This window comes from Trichosurus vulpecula, chromosome 6, assembly GCF_011100635.1.
Source record: "Trichosurus vulpecula isolate mTriVul1 chromosome 6, mTriVul1.pri, whole genome shotgun sequence".
In the NCBI taxonomy this organism is placed as follows: Eukaryota; Metazoa; Chordata; class Mammalia; order Diprotodontia; family Phalangeridae; genus Trichosurus; species Trichosurus vulpecula.
Window position 1 is genome coordinate 264554318 of NC_050578.1, and position 20530 is coordinate 264574847.

Genomic DNA, 20530 nt, shown 5'->3' on the forward strand with positions numbered 1-20530 from the left:
TCAATCCCCCTCTCCCCTGCTGAAACCACCCCCTCATCATTGCTTATAGCACAATAGTGCAGCATCACAATTATATGGCCCCAAGTTAACTATTCCCCAATTTATGAGCATCCCCTCAATTTCCAATTCTTTGTCACCGCAAAAAGAGGTGCTGTGAATATTTTGTAAGGTCCTTTTCCTTTTTCTTTAATCTTTTTGGGATACAGACCTAATACTGCTGTCACTAGGTCAAAGGATATGCAAGGCTTTAATAACCTTTTGTATCTAATATACCAGATTATTTTCCAAAATGGTTGGACCAGTTCACTACTCCACTAACAATTCATCAGTATACATATTTTCCATCATCCTCTCCATCATTTGTCATGTCTGATAGGTGTGAGGTGATACCTCAGAGTTGCTTTAATTTGCATTTCACTAATCAATACTGATTTAAAACATTGTTTTTCAAGTTTGGATTTCTTCTTCTGAAAACTCCTTTTTTATATACTTTGACCATTTAACAATAAGGAAATGGCTCTCATTTTTATAAATTTGACTCAATTCCATAATCAGTATATATTTGGGAATGGAAGGCTTTATTAAAGAAACTTGTAAATGTTTTGATATGACTTCATTATCTGTAGTATCTTTTAGCATAATGTAAATTCAATGATTATCCATTTTAATTACATCTTTTTGTTTTTGCTTTGTCTCAGATCATGATTGCTTCACCTGCCTTTTTTACTTCAGCTAAAGCATATTAGACCTGCTCCGGCCCTTTATTTTAATTCTGTATATCTTTCTATTTCAAGTATATCTCTTGTAAAGAACATGTTGGATTTTGGTTTCTAATTCATTCTTCTGTTTGCTTCTGTTTTATGAGTAAACGCATCTCATTCACATTCAGTTATGATCACTGTGTATTTCCCTCCATTCCATTTTCTTCTGTTTCTCTCTCTGTCTGACTGTCTCTGTCTCTGTCTCTCTCTCGTCCCTCATCAAAACTCTGCTTTGCCTCTAACCACTGCCTTCCTTAATCCACCCTCTCTTTCATCACCCACACCCCATTTCTTTTGCCTCCTTCCCAAATTCCCATTCTCTTTCCTTATTGCTAAGTTCCATGTCTATACACAACTGAGTAAGTATATAGATTCTTCCTTCTCTAAACCAATTCTGATGAGAGTGAGGTTCAAGCACTGGCCACCCCCCCCCCCCCATTTTCCCCTCCATTGTAAATGCTCTTCTTTGAATGCATTTTTGGTGAGATTTTTACCTGTTCTACTTCTCTCTTTCCCTTTCTCCCAGTGAATTCCTCTTTCTCACCTCTTCATTTTTCTTGATGTAATTCCAGCATAATTGACTCACACCTCTATGTAAACTCTTTTTAATTGCCCTAATAATGATAAAGTTTTCAGGAGTTACGTGTATCATCTTCCCATATACGAATATAAACAGTTTAACTTTATCAATTCCCTTATGTAACAGCAAGCACACTGGCACACCCAGGATGGCTGCAGGCACAGGTTCTTTTATTGCTTTACTCCAAAAGACTGCTCAAAAAGGTGTCAATAATCTTTTAACTACATTCACTAGTTCAGGAGATGGGTCAACACCCTGAATGTCAGAGAAAATACAGAGAAGAAGAAAAAAAGAAGAAAAGGTATAAGCAGAGAAATAAAGACCAACAGACAGGGCTCTTAACTGCCTGAATCAAGGCAATATTGCTATACACTTTACATACATTATTGGATCAAGAGAGCCTTTACCTCCGAACAGTGGGGGAGCTGTGAACATAAGGCTACTCAGAATCTAGACTAGGGAATTACAAGGTCGATCTCCTAATGGAGCCCCCAAAGCAAAACCTCGCCTCAGAGTATATATGCCCTTCTCAGAGCCAGAGGGTATCACAAGCCTCCTGATTCAGTGCCTAATTAAAAAATTATGAAAAGGTGTGAGGCTTCCTACAAGCAAGCTTCTCTTAATAGGCTCCACCTGAGGCCTATTAATGGGCAGGGAAGATCTTTATATTCCATTAACATTACACCTTATGATTAGTCTTTCATGTTTACTTTTTTTTTGCTTCTCTTGAGTCTTGTGTTTGAATGTCAGATTTTCTTTTCAGCTCTGATCTTTTCATCAGGAGTGCTTTACAGTCCTCCATTTCATTAAAAATCCACTTTTTCCCTGAAGAATTACACTCAGTTTTGATGTTATTCTTGCCTTCTTTGCCTTGGAATATTATGTTCCAAGCCCTCTACTCCTTTAACATGGAAGCCACTAAATCTGGTGTGATCTTCCTTGTGATTCCACAATGTTTGAATTGTGTTTTTCTGGCTTCCTTTTCCCTTGCACTGGCCAGTGGCAGCCTTCCTCTTTGCGTTGGTACTGTTACCAGGACTCCTTCTCCCCTGTGACCAACCACTAGCACTCCTCTCTGCACTGGAGATGTGATCCAAAATTGTATATGGGCAATATAATTACAAATTAGTGCCAACTGTACCCAGTGCCAACAAATAGTCCCCTGTAATCTCTTTCTGATGAGTTCTCTAACTCCCTTATCATGTCTGGGCTGAGAGCTTCCAAAGCTACTTCTGCTGCTGCGCCTGCTTTTGCCACCGCCACATACGGGTTTTGGACAATCCTCCACCCCAGGGCCATAGACTTCTCCTGCCTATCAAGTTTTCTTCAGCCACAAAAATGTTTCACCCTGACCTTTTGTTGGCTCTGTGGCTCCAAAATTTGATTTGAGGCATTATTTTAAAGATGTTTGGAGGGTAATGTTGGGAGAGTTAAGCTGGGTGGCTGCCCCTGATACACCATTTTGCCTCCATAAGCACTCTGGATTTTGACATGTTACAATTGAGGAAATTGCCATGCCCAAAATTGTGAGAAAACAAATTTTAATTCAAAACTAACATCAAAGGTCCCACCATTTCTACAGAGTAATATGCTGTTCATAATAAGGACATGAAATTCACTATGTAGAATGCTAAAATAAAAGTATCAGTTGAAGAAGCTGTAGATATTTAGCCTGGAAAAGACATAGGGTATGCATGTTCATTGTCTTCAGGTATGTGAAGGTTTTCATATAAGAGATGTCTTAGGCTTATTCTGTTTTGCCCCTGAGGACAGAACTAGCAGCAAATCATAGATCCCAAAAGGTAGATTTAGACTCCACAGGAAGAGATACGCGTCATCCCTATTATCTGTCCTATTACTAGATTTGTCCCAAAGATGTTTACAATGAGCCAACAGAACATGAGCATATATTCCAACATTTTTATACAATTTCCAAAAGCAGTTAATAGATCCACCTCTGTAGTAATGCACAGAAAATTAAGAGGAAAAGAGTAATAGCAGGAGAGTGACTTGTCCCTGGACAGTTTCAATCTGGAAATTATCAAATAAAAGGAGATTGACAAGATGCTATTAATGGTGCAATGGGCACTTAACTATTGGCTGAGTTCACATCCAGTCTCAGACAGTCTATCCACTACATCATTTATCTGCCTGGCTGCATCTGGGGGAAGCCTTACTGGGTTCCTTAAAATGCAGTGTTCCATGACATGAAAATCTATCCTTCTAATACCATTATTGCCCTGTGGTTTTCACTTCTGTCCCTGAAGTCATGGAATGATCTCCTAATTTCTAAATCTGATGACTTTTTCTTAGTTCTCTCTGGAGTTTATGAAAGTCTCTTCAATGCGTCCTCCTGGAGACTGACATTTCCCTCATCTGTAACATCATTCTCCTGGTTTTATTTTTCTTTTGGCTACCCTTGCTTTTTCTCCTGCATTCATTAACCATCTACTTTCTTACCATTTCTGGACCCCAGTTTTCTCATCTGTGAAATGGGAAAGAATAGTACCTATGTCACAGGATTGTTATAAGTATCAAAGGAAATAGCGTTTAAAATTATTTGCAAACATTAACGTGCTATTTATATATATTTATATTTATATTTATATAAATTTATATATTATATATATATAATATTAATCAAGTAACTCCACCCCCTCAGAATCTTTATTTCTTTTCAAGAATCAGCTTAGATGATCCATGAAGCTTTTTAAAATTCTCTTTAGTTAACGTTGCCTCCTTTCTCAAATTACCTTCTGGTTTGATATGTCTGGTTCTGTTTCATCCATACCTTAGTAAAACATAAAATATTTGAGGGCAGGGGAAATATTATTTTTGCTTTTATATTCCTAGCCTAGCAAGATATATAATAGACAGATAATAAATATGTATTCTATTGAATTAAGTGAAATACAATGAATACTAAACTCCCTGGTAATGGAAGATTATGACATATTTGAAAACATCTTCTTCAGTGGATTTTTCCTGAGCACATTCCTCAAAGTTGCTTTCACATCCCTGTTTCTCAGACTATAGATGCGCAGGTTCAGCGCAGGACTCACAAAAGTATAGAACACAGCTATGATTTTGGATTCCTCCACACTTTTATGAGTGGTCTCAAATACATGTAGAAGAAGAGTCCCATGATACAAAGTAACAGCCACCATGTGAGAACCGCAGGTGAAGAAGGCCTTCCTTCTTCCCTCAGCAGAAGAAAATACAGATAATGACTGCCAGGATAAAGGCATAAGAAATGAAAATGATGGCAAGTGAGTTGCAGAGGTTTAACCCAGCTGAGATGAACATGGCATGTTCTTTGACATAGGTATCAGAGCAGGACACCCTGAGGAGAGGGGAATCAGCAGAGTAGAAGTGATTAATGACATTGCCTCTACAGAAAGACAAGCAGAATGTCAGGATAGACTAGCAAAGAGCATAGACATATGGGATGGTACCCAGACAGATGCAGACTGTCCTGGACATCTTCACACTATACTGTAGCGGGCTGCAGATGGCAATATGGCGGTCATAGGCCATAGCTGCCTTCAGTGAGCAGCAAAGCAAAGAAAATGTAACACTGCACAATATATGTGTGTGAGTTAATATATATATATTACATATATATATATGTCTATATATATATATATACATCTATGTATGTATGTGTGTGTGAAAATATAATATGTATTCTGTGTATACGTCCACTCCCATTACAAATACAAAGTTTTTTGATTTCTTAGATAAGGATGCTCCCTCCATTGTAAGGATCTTTACTCTTCCCTTTTTTTCTTGTATTATACTTGTCATTGGTCAGTCATTCCATCATGTCTGAAAGTCTTCATGCCCACATGGACCATAGCATACAAGGCCCTTCTATCCTCTACTATGTCCGGAATTATTTCCAAGTTGAGGTTCCTTGCTTCAATGCCACTGTCTTATCTATCTCATCCACTTCTGTCCGTTTTATCTTTGGCCTTCAATGTTTTCCCTCCATCAGGGTTTTTTTTTCCAATGGGTCCTGTGTTCTCATTACGTGTCCACAGCATTTAACATTCAGATTTAATATTTGACCTTACAATGAATAGTGTGAATTAAGTTCTTTAAATTGTGACTAATTTAATCTCCTTGTTGCCCAAGGGATTCTCACAAGTCTTCTCCAGCATCACAGTTCAAAAGCATTGATTCTGTAGGGCTCTTCTTTACTCAAAGTCCAACTCTCTTAGCAATACATTGCTCTTGGAAAAACTATAGCTTTGACTACATGGGCCTTTGTTGGCAGGATAATGTCCCTGCTTTTTAGTATGCTGTCCAAACTTACCATAACTTTCCTTCCAAAGAACAAGCATCTTTGAATTTCATGGCTGCAGTCACCATCTGCAGTGATCGTTGAGCCAAAGAATAGAAAATCAGACACTGCTTCCATTTCTTCTCCCTGTTTTTCCCAGGAAATGATGGAACCAGGTGCCAAGATCTTAGATTTATTGATGTTAAGTTTCAAGTCAGCTTTTATGCTCTCTTCTCTCACTCTTATCAATAGATTTCTTAATTCCTCTTCACTTTCTGCTCTCAGAGGAGTGTCATCTGCATATCTGATGTTGTTGATATTTCTCCCAGCAACCTTAATCAAGCATCACCAAAGAAGAGTTTTTGGACCAGTCCAACAAATGATGAAGTTTAAAACTATAGATGAAGTGGTTAAGAGGGCCAACAATACCCACTATGGCTCAGCAACCTGGTATCTTGTATGATGTACTCTTCATTTAATTAAACAAGTAAAATGACAATAAGCTTAGTTGACTGAATTGCCTTTTATTATTATAATAACTTACAATTGGTTTCCATCATTTTGACATTAATTTAAGTCAGCTCAATCTGAATTCAAAGCTGGGATAGAGCAATGTAATCATTGTTCCCAATATGCTGAGGTGTATTGGGCAGCTTGGTGGCACAGTGGATAGAGTACTGGGCCTAGAAGTAAAGAAGACTTATCTTCCAGAGTTAAAATCTGGCCTCAGACACTTACTAGCTGTGTGACCCTGTGCAAGTCACTTCACAAGGAAATTGTCTGCAAAATTATTTGGAAAAGGAAACAGCAAATCACCCCAGTATTTTTGCCAAGGAAATCGCAAACAGGATCATGAAGAGTCAGACAGGATTGAAAAAATGACTGAACAAGAGATCCCAGGTAATATAAAGATTTTTTTTCCTGTTATCTAAGAAATACTGCCTTTTCTGTAATACTTGAAGTTTCACATTGTAGCCACAATAGCTATGTGAGTATGGCAAAATGTCTTCAAGTATCCAGAAAAGAATTTTCCCAGCCCAGAATTTCTAAAATTTCTTTAGCATTTGTAACATTTTCTTTTTTAATCATTATTTATTAATTTAATAATTTCCGTTTTCGGCATTAATTGTCACAAGAGTTTGAATTACAGATTTTCTTCCCATTTCTACCCTCCCCCCCACTCCAATATGGCATATATTCTGATTGCCCCATTCCCCAGTTAGCCCTCCCTTCTGTCACCCCATTCCCCGCCCAGCCCCATTTTCCCTTACTTTCTTGTAGGCCAAGATAGAGTTTTATGCCCCATTGCATGTATATCTTGTTTCCTAGTTGCATACAAAGACTTTTTTTTGAACATCTGCTTTTAAAACTTTGAGTTCCAAATTCTTTCCCCTCTTCCCTCCCCACCCAGCCTCCCTAAGAAGGCAAGTAATTCAACATAGACCACATGTGTATCATTATGCAGAACCCTTCTACAATACTCATGTTGTGAAAGAATAACTAAATTTTGCTTCTTCCTATCCTGTCCCCCTTTATCCAGTTTTCTCCCTTGACCATAGTCCCTTTTCAAAAGTGTTTGCTTTTGATTACCTCCTCCCCCTGTCTGCCCTCCCTTTTATTGTCCCCACTTTTTTATCTCCTTCTTCCTTCTTTCCTGTAAGGTAAGATATCCAATTGAGTGTGTATTTTATTCCCTCCTCAGGTCAAATCCAATGAGAGCAAGATTCACTCATTCCTCCTCACCTGCCCCCTCTTCCCTTCCAATGAACTGCTTTTCTTGCTACTTTTATGTGAGATAATTTACCCCATTCTATGTCTCCCTTTCTCCCTCTCTCAATATATTCCTCTCTCATCGCTTAATTTTATTTTTTTTAGATATCATCCCTTCGTATTCAACTCACCCTGTGCCATCTATCTGTCTATCTGTCTATCTATCTATCTATGTATCTATCTATGTATCTAGGTATCTATCTATCTATCTATCTATCTGTATATTCCCTTCAGCTATGCTAATACTTAGGTCTCATGAGTTATACACATCATCTTTCCATGTAGGAATGTAAACAAAACAGTTCAACTTTAGTAAGTCCCTTATAATTTCTCTTTCTTGATTACCTTTTAATGCTTCTCTTGATTCTTGTGTTTGAAAGTCAGATTTTCTATTCAGCTTTGGTCTTTTCACTGAGAAAGCGTGAAAGTCCTCTTTTTTGTTGAAAATCCATATTTCACCTTGGAGCATGGTACTCAGTTTTGCTGGGTAGGTGATTCTTGGTTTCAATCCTAGCTCCATTTACCTTTTTATTCCAAGACCTTTGATCCCTTAATGTAGAAGCTGCTAGATATTGTGTTATTCTGATTGTGTTTCCACAATACTCAAATTGTTTCTTTCTGGCTCCTTGCAGTATTTGCTCCTTGATCTGGGAGCTCTGCAAATTGGTGACAATATTGCTAGGAATTTTCTTTTTGGGATCTTCTTCAGAAGGCACTCGTTGGATTCTTTCAATTTCTATTTTACCCTCTGGCTCTAGAATATCAGGGCAGTTCTCCCTGATAATTTCTTGAAAGATGATATCTAGGCTCTTTTATAGATCATGGCTTTCAGGTAGTGCAATAATTTTTAAATGATTTTTCCTGGATCTATTTTCCAGGTCAGTGGTTTTTCCAATGAGATATTTCACATTGACTTCCATTTTTTCATTCCTTTGGTTCTGTTTAAAATATCTTGATTTCTCATAAAGTCACTAGCTTCCACTTGCTCCAATCTCATTTTTAAGGTAATATTTTCTTCAGTGGTCTTTTGGACCTCCTTTTCCATTTGGCTAATTCTGCCTTTCAAGGCATTCTTCTCCTCATTAGCTTTTTTGAGCTCTTTTGCCATTTGAGTTAGTCTATTTTTTAAAGTGTTGTTTTCTTCAGTATTTTTTTGGGTTTCCTTTAGCAAGTCGTTGACTTGTTTTTCATAGTTTTCTTGCATCACTCTCATTTCTCTTCCCAATTTTTCCTCTACTTCTCTAACTTGCTTTCTCAAATCTTTGTTGAGGTCTTGCATGGCCTGAGACCTGTTCATGTTTTTCTTGGAGGCTTTTGATTTAGGCTCTTTGACTTTGTTGATTTCTTCTGGCTGTACGTTTTGGTCTTCTTTGTCACCAAAGAAAGATTCCAAAGTGTGAGTCTGAATCTGAGTCCGTTTTAGCTGCCTGGCCATGTTCCCAGCCAACTATATGACCCTTGAGTTTTTCGTCGGGGTATGACTGCTTGTAGAGCTTGAGGGGTTGTGCTCTTGTTTTCAGAGCTATTTCTGCACAGCAAGCTCTGCCACACCAGTGCTCCTCCTCCCCCAAGAACCACCAACCCAAACCTGACTGAGATCTTAAGCAGGCTCTGAACTCCTGCTCTGATCTGCCACTTAATTCCTCCCACCAGGTGGGCCTCAGGCCAGACACAACTGTAATGGTAGTTCTGTCCTTAGAGCTGTACCACCTCTGCTGCCCCTGGGGGAGTGGCCAAACTGTGAACTCCTTTCACTTTGTCTTCCCAGCTTTTCCCACTAACATTCTCTGTTTCCTTTGGTGTTTGTGGGTTGAGAAGTCTGGTAACTGCCACGGCTCACTGATTCAGGGTGCTGGGGCCTGTTCTGCCTAGCTCCCGATCTGGTTGGTCCAGGCACAGCCTACACTGGGCTCTGCTCCACTCAGCTCCCAGCTCCGTGTGATAGACCTTACCCAGAGACCATCCAAGCTGACCTGGGTTGGAGCCCTGCTTCTGTCTGCTATTCTGTGGATTCTGCAGCTCTAGAATTTGTTCAGAGCCATTTTATAGGTTTTGGAGGGACCTGGGGTGGGGGGGAGGTGGAGCTCACGCAAGTCCCTGCTTTCCAGGCACTATCTTGGCCCATTTGTAACATTTTCCTGGAGATGCTGATGCTCTTGCTGATTTCCTTGAGCCAACAATGTGAAATCGAAGTTCATGATTTTACATTGAATCCTCTTTTTATGTTGTGTTATGTACAGGGAAATGTTTTCTTTTTTTGTCTTTTTTGTATTAAAGTTCAAGACGAATGAAAGGTAACAGAAAATGATTCCCTTAGTACAATATTTACCATCTTGAATAAACTGACACAAACCATACAAAGCCTGGGTAACTTCTCAGAAGTAATATTTATGGGCTGCAAGCTCATTTTCATGCAGGAAATATAAAAATATCCAACCTGGGGTGCTTTGGATTTATACCATTTTTCTAAAGATACCTCTGTGTAAGGAGAAATTTGAATAACTATTTATGTTTCCCAGATTAAGTTCCTAAAGGACTGCTCAAAAGAAGAAAATATGTCCCCTGCCCCATCAAATTAGTGGGGAGTGACAATACTGGACAATTCTCAAGTGAATGATGGGGTATTCTTTGTTAGTAAATTTCATGTGGTTATATCACTGATTTCTGGTGCGTATACCTGTCTTAGATATGGATTATTCTCACAGATATCAGCCCTAACTTTAATGTTTGTTGCTGTTTTTTTTAGTCAGTGGTCTTAAAAGAAAATCTTTAAATTATAACTTTACCATCGTTTTAATTACCCAACCCAACCTCCAATTTAAAATATGACTAGAACATCCAATAGGAAGAATGAATTTTACTAATTAAAAGTATATATTACATTGACAAAGCTAATAAATAATGGAACTAAGCAACGTTTGAGGAACACTGAGAAGGCAGGTGTATACAAACACACACACATATACATATATATGCACACATATATATGTGTATGCATTTATATATAAAGAGACAGAGAAAGAGTATTGGCAGAGCTGTGAATTGCATTGATCATTTTGTAAAAACAATTTAGAATTATGAAATAAATAGTAAGGAGCAACTCTCAGTCTCTGATCTTTTGATTCCATGACTTGTCCTATCTTATACCTCAAGGGTATAAAAGAAATGCCCTAAATACTGATACCAGTACATTGTATTGGGGGGGGAGGGGAAACTGGAAACATAGTGGGTTTGATCAGTTGGGGGGTGGATGAACAAATTGAAGTGTGCAAAAAATGGAATAGTGTAATACCATATGAAACACACGTGAATTCAAGACAACATAAATAAATGTAAACTGATGCAGAGTAAAGAAAATGGAACCAGGCTAACAATAAGCATGACTATAGTAATGTCAGTGAGAAAACCACAGTTATTGTCTGAACTCAGATTAATTCCAATGTCCAGTCATGGTCCCGGAGAACAAATGGTGAAACATATTTCCTCCCCTCAAGACACGTAGAGAAGGAGAAGACTAAGTTAAATGAATGATGCATACATTCCAATACATGGTTACTGTGTAAGTTTTTCTTGATTTCTTTTTTTTAAGGGAAGCTATTATACTTCATGCTTTTGGACTACATGTGAAGAAATGACTGGCATAAGAAAACATCACATTAAAACCTTTAAAGTGAATGTAGGAAGTATATGGTCTCAATATGGAGCACATGTTCATACATATACTGCAAATACAGATGTGTCCACGTACATGCTCCAACCATGGATAACAAGGACTAAAAGAAATCCAGGTTACTACATGTCCCTTGGATATTACCATGATGCCTCTTTGGATGTTTGTGCTAATGTCAATTAATCGGCAAACACTTATTAGAGGCCAACTATATAAAATATTGGAGAAACGCAGATATGATGGAAATTGTATTCTTATTTAGTTTGTAATTTATTTTTGACAATTCTCTTCACAGCATCCTTTACATCTTTGTTCCTCAGGCTGTAGATCAAGGGATTTAACATAGGACTTACAAAAATATAGAAAACTGCTACAATTTTCCCTTGCTCTACAGATGTGTCTGAGGGGGGTCTTAGATACATGCAAAAAAGAGTCCCAAAAAAGATAGTGACAGCTGTCAGGTGGGAGCCACAGGTAGAGAAAGCTTTACGCCGGCCCTCAGTTGAGCGGATGCGCAGGATGGCCATGAATATGAACATGTAAGAGATAAGAATGATTGTGAGAGAGCAGGTGAGGTTGGAACCAGCAACTATAAACATGGCAGCTTCTTTGACATAAGTGTCTGAGCAGGAGAGGACCATGAGAGGTGGGTCAGCACAGTAGAAGTGGTTAATCTCATTAGGGCCACAGAACGATAGATGGAGCATCAGGATAGTTTGTATCAGGCCGTTGACAAAGCCATAGACATAGGGTGCTGTGACCAGTGAGATGCAGATGTTCTTGGACATTTTGCTAATATAGAGCAGTGGATTACAGATAGCCACATAACGGTCATAGGCCATAACTGCGAGCATGTAATAATCAGTGATTACAAAGGCAATGAAAAAATGAAATTGTATGAAGCAGCCAACAAAGGAAATGGTTTTTCTTTGAGATAAAAAGTTGACCAGCATCTGAGGTGTGACATTGGTGGAATAACAAAGATCCACAAATGACAAGTGGCTAAGGAAAAAGTACATGGGAGTGTGAAGTCTGGGGTCACTCCTGATCAGTGCAATTATTCCCACATTCCCCACTACAGTGATGAGGTAGATTACTAAAAATATTACAAAAAGTATAGGCTGCAACTCTGGATGGTCAGTCAGTCCCAAGAGAATGAACTCGGTCACCATGGTATAGTTCATCTTGGACATTTGGTTCAATTAATACCTAGGAAGGTAAAAAGGGAAGATAAACATGACCATTTCCCATTAGGTATTTGTAACAAAAATGTTGCTAGCAGCCGCTGTAAGACCAGGGCTGTAAGACCAACAACACCAGCACACAGGAAGGCTGCTAACACAGGTCCTTTGATCTGCTTTTCTAAGGAAAGCAACTTGAAGGGCTTAACAATCTCACTTTACTCAAACATACATACATCATTCACTTAATTCAGGGGAAAAGTCAGCACCCTCAACTTCGGAGCAAATACGAACAGAAATTATAAACAGAGACAATATAAACTGAGCAAACATACAAAGTTATCAACACACAGGCCTCTAGCTGTATGACCAAAGAAATACATAGTTACCAGAGAGAGAGGCACTGACATCTGGGTTTTCAAGCCTGCAGGCTCCAGCAGCTACCCAGACTCCCATCTGGTCAAATCACATGACACTCTTCCAGAGATTAAGAGCCCTAAAGCAAAGTGCTAACCTCCAGTATATATACCCTACTTAGGGCCTGAAGGCTTCAAACCTAATCAGCAAAAGGGGGTGGGCCTGGGGCTTTAAGCCTAGTTAGTAAAAGAGTATGGGCCTGGGGCTTAGTGCCTAGCAAGACTTAATAAAAGTGATCTTAAAATTCATAATTAATTAATATATGATCACAGTAGCTAAAAGGTGGCTATTATTTTAAAGCTGCATAAATAAGTGCAAATGGAAATAATCAATAGAGGCAAGGTACTAGCATTAAGGGGGATGAGGCAAGGCTCTTTGTAAAAGATGGGAGTTTAACTGGGACTTTAAGCCAAAGAAGTCAGGTTGATATCAGGAGGGGAGAGAATTCCAGGCATGAAGGATGGCCAGTAAAAATTCCCAGTCCAGAAATGGATCATCTTTTGTGAGGTACCTCAAAGAGGTCAGACATTGGTCACTGGAAGACAGAGTACCTAGACGTAAGCAGAATACAATAAAGCTGAAAATGCAGGAAGGGGTCAAAATCTGAAGTTCTTTGAATGCCAAAAGTGAGTTTGTACATGATTTTGTCACAAAGGGGCCTTCTGAATGTGTTGGAGGCCTTCTTCACTTTTTTTTAACCTTATGAAAATGCCAGTGAGGTACGTACCCCAATCTTCTACTTGTCATTACTTGTCCTTATGTAATTGGTCCATCTTCCTTTGCTATCATACATTTTCACCCAATGATATCTTCTCTACCAAAACTTATTCAAAATGTCCCAATAGTTTTATGTTGTCACCTGTTCACCTCCAGTATGGAAGCCACCCCACCCAAATGAAACAAGCATTTCCATAACGTAGTACAATAAAAAAGATAAAAAACAGATAATTGCATATGAAACTGTAAATCTATAGCATGACTTCCTATTCCTTTCTAATATACAACAAAATTCTCATGTAAATTTCTTTTTTCTTTCCCCGCACTGTAGACATGGATACCATTAGACACAAATAGGTATGTGTGTATGTATGTGTGTGTGTGTATATATATGTAAGTGTGTGGTGTTTGTGTGTGTGTGTGTGTACAAAATTATTCTGTACATACTTCTTTTTATCAGTTCGTTCTCTGGCTGCAGACAGTGTCTTTCTTCATATGTCCTTTATAGTTAATTTGGATATTGATAATAGTCAAAATATCTTATTTGTTCAAATTCATTCTTGAAACAATATCACTGTGACCGTATATAATGTTCTTTTGGTTCTGCTCATTTCTCTCTTCATTATTTCCTTTCATATAGCATGGTAGTCTTCCATCACAATCATATACCGTAACTTGTTGAGCTAAGTTACACCTCTCTGAATGAAATGCAAAATCCCTGACTATTTTTTTCACCAATAAAATCAGAGACTAGAATTTTTTTTTAAAGGATATGTGATTAAGTCCTAGATTTGGAGGCAGGGACATCGGGGATTATGTTCTGACTCAGACACAAAAGCTTTGTGAACCTGTGCAACACACTTCATTGTTCTGAACTTCAGTTTCCTCATGGCAAAGTTAGAAGGCATTAATATCACCTATTGCATAGGGATATACTGAAGATCAGGGGAGGTAATGAAGGCAACTTGATTTGCCAATATTAAAACACAGTGTGTAAATGTGAATTTTGACCATTTCCATGAGCAGCTTTGAACTAGACATAGCACAAAGTGGAAAGGGTTGAGACTTCAGCTTTTTTTGGCTGTGACATCTCCCTCCTGACTCACATTGACCTTGCAGTCTGGCCAAATCTCTAGATCTTTTACTGAATGACAGTTGTGTAATTTCTCATCCTTCATCCTGTACTTGTAAATTTTATCATTTGACCCCAAATTTAATAATTCACATTTACTCCAATGGAATTGTCTAAGAAGATTACAATCAATTTAACCTGCCAGGATCTCTTTGGATGCTGACTTTGTCTTCTAATGTGTTTACTCTTCCTCCAAATTTTATATCACCTGCAAATATGATGAGCCATCTATGTCTACACACATAGACACAGAGAGCATAATTTATCTGTTGTTGTGGTACTTGGCTTTCCTGAGTAGCCTTGACTCATTCTATAATATTTAGAGCTTTACGGTAAGTCTAACAAGAATCTTAGCAAAACACAAATACAAATAAAAATCTGCAGAAAAACCTAGAAAGTATTTTTTTAAAAAAATAAATAATATGTCCTTGCTTACCTACCCCTTCATTCACCTCCATTAATACAGAAATTTAGTTTATAATCTATTTTTGGTCATCATCTTTTGCAGAAATTATCCTGTAAGTTATATGCTATCTGATGAAATTAAACTCCCCACACTCACACCCCCCAAAATCCTTTAGAGAATGTTTCTGGGGGAAATTAATTTTTTTCTAAATTGTTGCAAATACAGACTAATATGCTATAGGTGTGTTGAGACTATTATCTCATATGTCTCCTCTCTTTTAGAGCAAAATTCTTTGTGAAGGTTGTCTATAACCAATGCCTTTACTTCTACTTTCACTCTCAACTCCCTACATTCTGGTTTCCAACCTCATCTTTCAACCAAAATTGTTCTCTCCAAAATTGTTAATGATTGCTTAATTAGTAGATCTACTGGCCTTTTTTCAGTCTTCTCCTTTCTTGATTTCTCTTCAGGCTTTTCTTGAGATTTGTGTGTCACCATTCTTTCTTGGTCCTCTTCCTTATCTGATTATCACTTTTCAGTCTCCTTTGCTACGTCTTTGTTCAGGCCATACTGGACACTTGTGCATATTCTACATGGCACTGTTCTAGTCCCTCTTCTCCAAACTATTTTTGATTTGGTGACTTCATCAGCTCCCATGATGCTATTGTCATTCTCTGTGCTTATGATTTTCAAATCCATATATCCAGTCCAAATGCTCTTCTGATCTCTAATCTTGCATTTCCAACTGAGTATTGCACATCTCAGATTGGGCATTCTAAACTCAGCATGACCAAAACTTAACTTACTATCTTTCCTCCAAAACCCTCTTCTGTCCCAAACTTCCCTCATACTGTTGAGGGTACCACCATACTCCCAGTCACACAAGCTTGCAACCAAGTCCTCTCAGTTTAAACTCTGTGACATCTCATGTGTTGCTCCTTTTTCTATTCTGACACTGCCACCTCCTGGTGCAGGCCTTCATTACCTAATGCATGGGCTTGTTCAAAAGCCTTCTGGTTGTCTACTTACCTCACATCTCTTCCTATTATGTTCCATCCTCCAGTCAACTGTCAAATGGATCTTCTTAAAGTTCTGGTCTCACCTTCCCACTCCTCCCCCAACCCATTCAGTAAATTCCAGTGGTTCCCTTTAGCTGCAAGATCAAATATAAAGTCCTCTGTTTGGCACTCAAAGTCCTTTGTAAGCTACCCCCCTCTTACCTTTCCAGTCTTCTTACACCATATCTATCTATACATACTTTGCGATGAAGCTGCACTGTTCTCCTTCCTCTTCTTGGACCAAGATATGCCATCTTGACTCCGCACATTTTCAATGCCTGTCCTTCATGTCTGCAATGCTCACCACCCTCATCTCTACCCCCGGCTTCCCGAGTTTCCTTTAAATCCAAGCTAAAATCCCTATTTCTAAAGGAAGGCTTCCCAGTTCCCAGGTCACTAGAACCTAAAAGCTTATGCTTTCCCTCTGTGCATCTTCAACTAATTCATATTTAACTTGTTCATCCATAGTTGTCTGCATGTTGTTTCTCTCATTAGAATGTCTTGAAAACTTCTGAGAACTCCTTGAGAGCAGGGATTGTCTTTTTGCCTTTTTTGTTTTTGTTTTCCCAGTGCTTAGCATAATGCCTGGCATGCAGTGACTGAGTGGTTGATTGTTTGTTGTCACCTTAAGTGCCCTTCCATCTACCATTTCCATGACTTTGTCTTGGATTGTCTCCATACCTGGGATTCTCTCCCTCCTGTCCTCTGCCTTCAGAATACATATCTGCTGCCCCTTCCTGCTGCACGTGGTCTTTCCTCCTCACTTCTAATCACTTTTGCTCTCCTTAAAATTACTTTGTTTTCTCTTTCTTTATGTTTGGTATATATTTGTATGTATGTATGTAGATTTCCTCTAGTAAAGTATATGTGTTCCTTGAGGGTTGGGACTGTTAAATTTCTGTCTTAGCACAAAGCCTGACAAATGTCACTAATTCAGTAAATGCTTGTTGGATTGAATGTACTTGATATGAGATAACATTCAATTCAACTCCCTCATCTTACATATAAGGACATAAAGATCCACAGGTGTAAAATGACTTACCCAGGATGATATGTCTAATTAATGACACAAGTAATAGAAATGCTCTTTTTTGCTTCCTATAAAAAATAGTCATTTATATTTGTATAGCACTTTAAGCTTATAGTGATTTCTTCATAACTATTGAGTAAGGGAATATTAGAGTCACTATTTTGCAAGTGAAATTTCACACATTAAATACCTTTCTCAAGGATACAAAACTAGTATGGGACAGATGGGGATTGGAATCCAAGTCTTTCTTGAGGAAACATTCAATCACACACTGATTTTTTCCTACCAATTACAATCCACATCACCAAGATTTTCCTCATCACTTCCTATTCTACAATTGCTCCTTGGAACAAAAGCAAATTAAATATGAAAGCAAAGCAGCATATGATTTACTCTGAATTCCAGAGCCCACAGAATTTCCAACCCTACCTGTGAAAGGAAAAAGATTTCTTAGAAACATGATGGCAACTGAATGATGTTTATGAGGCCCTTGTCACCTTGGGACTGAATCCCTGGGGTTCAATTAGCTTATCCCACCATGAAGACATAGCAGAGAGACTGCTTAGTGCATAATATTCACAAGAGCAATCAACCTTGATTTTCCTAATGAATAGAAATTCATGGAATCCATGATCATGTTTTTTTTTTTCTTTTTTACCTATTAACCAGTGGTCCATAAATGAGTTAACTTTCCTGTGGGTGATGTAACAAAAGGTCTATAAAATTGGAATAATTATAACAACTAGCTTCTGGATTTGTTTTGAGAATAAAATGAAATAATATTTATAAGGCATGTAGCATGGTGCCTGGATCAGAACTGGCACTGTATAAATAATTGTTGTTATGTGAAAACAGAAAAAAAATGTTGTATTGATGACAAATAAATTATATTGGGTAGGGAGGAAAATGAAGCCAGATTAGAAAAAATAGTGAAGGGTAAAAGGACTGGAGGTTGAGAAAGAGGGCACAGAAGAGGCTATGTTGGGATACAGGGTATAACCTTCCCAGGACATGTTTGAATTGGAATAGTATGGTATATGAGAACACTAAAGAACTTGAGGGTTAATATATTTCCAGGAGCATCAATAGTGGAATGGATGAAAGTCTCTCATTTAAGGAAAAGGATACTTAATATTTTAGCTTCCATAATGCCTGAACTATATCTTGAAGTTTAAAAATTAACCTCCCCCCCGCTTAAACTTGCACATACACCACATATATCCACATCCTGCATACACATAGGGTGAGCATGCCTGTAACTGCTGTCTGTTAGTTTGAGGTTAAGGTGTTAGATTAAGAATCTTTCCTTGTTTCAAGAATGTGAGGCCAACTACCCCCACGAATGGGGACAGAGGTCCAGGGGGTTTTGGGGGCTTCTTAGAATTGTGTTTTAAGGGGGTTTTGGGAGGGGCCTTTAATGGGTATATAAACTGCATGTCTGCCTTCTGACACTTGCCTCCCTACCCCAGACCACTCTGGAGTGGGCGATGTCTAGTTCTCCCACGAGACTTGCAGATAAAGCCTCTGTCTTTACCTTGAGAAACCTTTGATTGTTATTTAATTTTGGGTGAATTATTGTGCCACACACTACTTTTAAGGACAGCAGTTAGGAAGGAGAGGAAGAAAGGGAGCCAGGTACTGAACTCCTTGAGAAATCAATTAGTCAAGCGAGTATTCATTAAGCACTTAGTATTTACCAGACTATTTGCTAAGCATGGGGTTACATTTTTTGTTTTGTTTTTAACAGGACAGATATAGGCCTTATTTGTCTGCTTCTCTAAGCTGAGGTTAATGGGCCTGATTTGATCATGGCTGTAAGAGATGGAAATGGGGAGAAAAAATATCAGCAAGACAAATGGCTAGAAGCTGACTCATGGAATGTCAAATCTGACCAGGACTGGCTAGCAATAGGTGGCTATGCGAATTGTCTTCATGCACTCATCAATCAGGATGGCCAGTGTAGGAGTTGCAAAGTTGAGTGCATTAAGTCTTGGAGATAGGATCACTGACTGTGATCCTCTAAATCTGGTATTGAAATTGTATGAAATTGTTTATGAAGTAAGAGGCAAGAGAGTTGAAACAAGAGGTGGAAAAATAGTCCATTTCAGCCATAGGGGACAATGTGAACTAAAACATGAAGATAGAGTGATATCGATGCCTTTTCAGAATTGGAAGAATAACTGAAACTCCCCACTAATGGTGATTCAGTCGCTTCACACTTATATACAAATAACACTGATACGTTTTAAATGTAATATCCGACTTTCTCAGCAGCACAGAGAATAATATGAATGTACTGTGGGGTCTACAAAGACAGATACTTCTGTGATGGTGATAATTCACATAGATATGTAAATTATGGCTATGTACCTTGAGGTACACAAAACACTTGTGAGGTAGTCAAATTATTTATTATACACATTTGACAGATGAGAAAATTAGAGCTCATAGAGATAAAGTGACTCCCCCAAGGGAATTATATAGCTAGTAGATGCAAAACCTTAGATTGTAATTGTAAATATATGTATGCATCAATGTATGTATGTGCATGTGAAAATATACTATATATTCTGTGTATATGTCCACTCCCATTACAATTAAAATGTTTTTTTTATTTCTTACATAAGGATTCTCCCTCCATTGTAAGAATCTTTACTCTTCCTTTTTTTTCTTTTATTATATTTGTCATTTGTGAGTCCTTCCATCATGTCTGAATCTTTATGATCACATGGACCATAGCATGCAAGGCCCTTCTATCCTCCACTATCTCCCAAATTATTTCCAAGTTTATGTTCCTTGCCTCAAAGCCACTGTCTATCCATCTCATCCTCTCCTGTCCCTTTTATCTTTGGCCTTCAATGTTTTCCCTCCATCAGGGTCTTTTCCAATGGGTCCTATCTTCCCATTATGTGTCCACAGTATTTAAGCTTCAGCTTTAATATTTGACCTTCCAGTGAATGGTGTGAATGAAGTTCTTTACATTTTGACTGATTTAATCTCCTTGTGGTTCGAGGGATTCTCACAAGTCTTCTCCAGCATCACAATTCAAAAGCATTGATTCCTCAGGGCTCATCTTTATTCAAAGTCCAACTCTCTTAGCCGCACATCGCTCTTGGAAAAGCTATAGCTTTAACCATATGGGTCCTTGTTGACGGGATAATGTCTCAGCTTTTTAGTATGCTGTCCAGACTTACTATAATTTTCCTTCCAAAGAACAAGCATCTTTTAATTTTATGGCTGCAGTCACCATCTGCACTGATCTTTGAGCCCAGGAATAGAAAATCAGACACTGCTTCCATTTCTTCTCCGTTTTTCCCAGGAAATGATGGAACCAGTTGTCGAGATCTTAAATTTATGGACGTTAAGCTTCATGTCAGCTTTTATGCACTCCTCTCACTCTCACCAATAGATTTCTTAATTCCTCTTCACTTTCTGCTCTCAGAGGAGTGTCATCTGCATATCTGATGTTGTTGATATTTCTCCCAGCAACCTTAATCAAGCATCACCAATGAAGAGTTTTTGG

At 38.3% G+C, this 20530-nt stretch overlaps 1 protein-coding gene and 1 pseudogene across 1 annotated transcript; both read right to left on the reverse strand.

The window, feature by feature from the left end:
* Positions 1 to 4286: 4286 nt before the first annotated feature.
* LOC118855089 lies at positions 4287 to 5764 on the reverse strand (annotated as a pseudogene).
* A 5556-nt stretch (positions 5765 to 11320) lies between these two features.
* Positions 11321 to 12259, reverse strand: LOC118853893 (olfactory receptor 1030-like). The gene has a single exon (XM_036764130.1). It carries the CDS (start codon positions 12257 to 12259, stop codon positions 11321 to 11323), a length of 939 nt encoding a protein of 312 aa, XP_036620025.1.
* Positions 12260 to 20530: the final 8271 nt, after the last annotated feature.

Coding starts and splice junctions, on each gene's coding strand:
- LOC118853893 (XM_036764130.1), bottom strand. CDS start 12,259: ATGTCCAAGATGAACTATACCATGGTGACCGAGTTCATTCTCTTGGGA.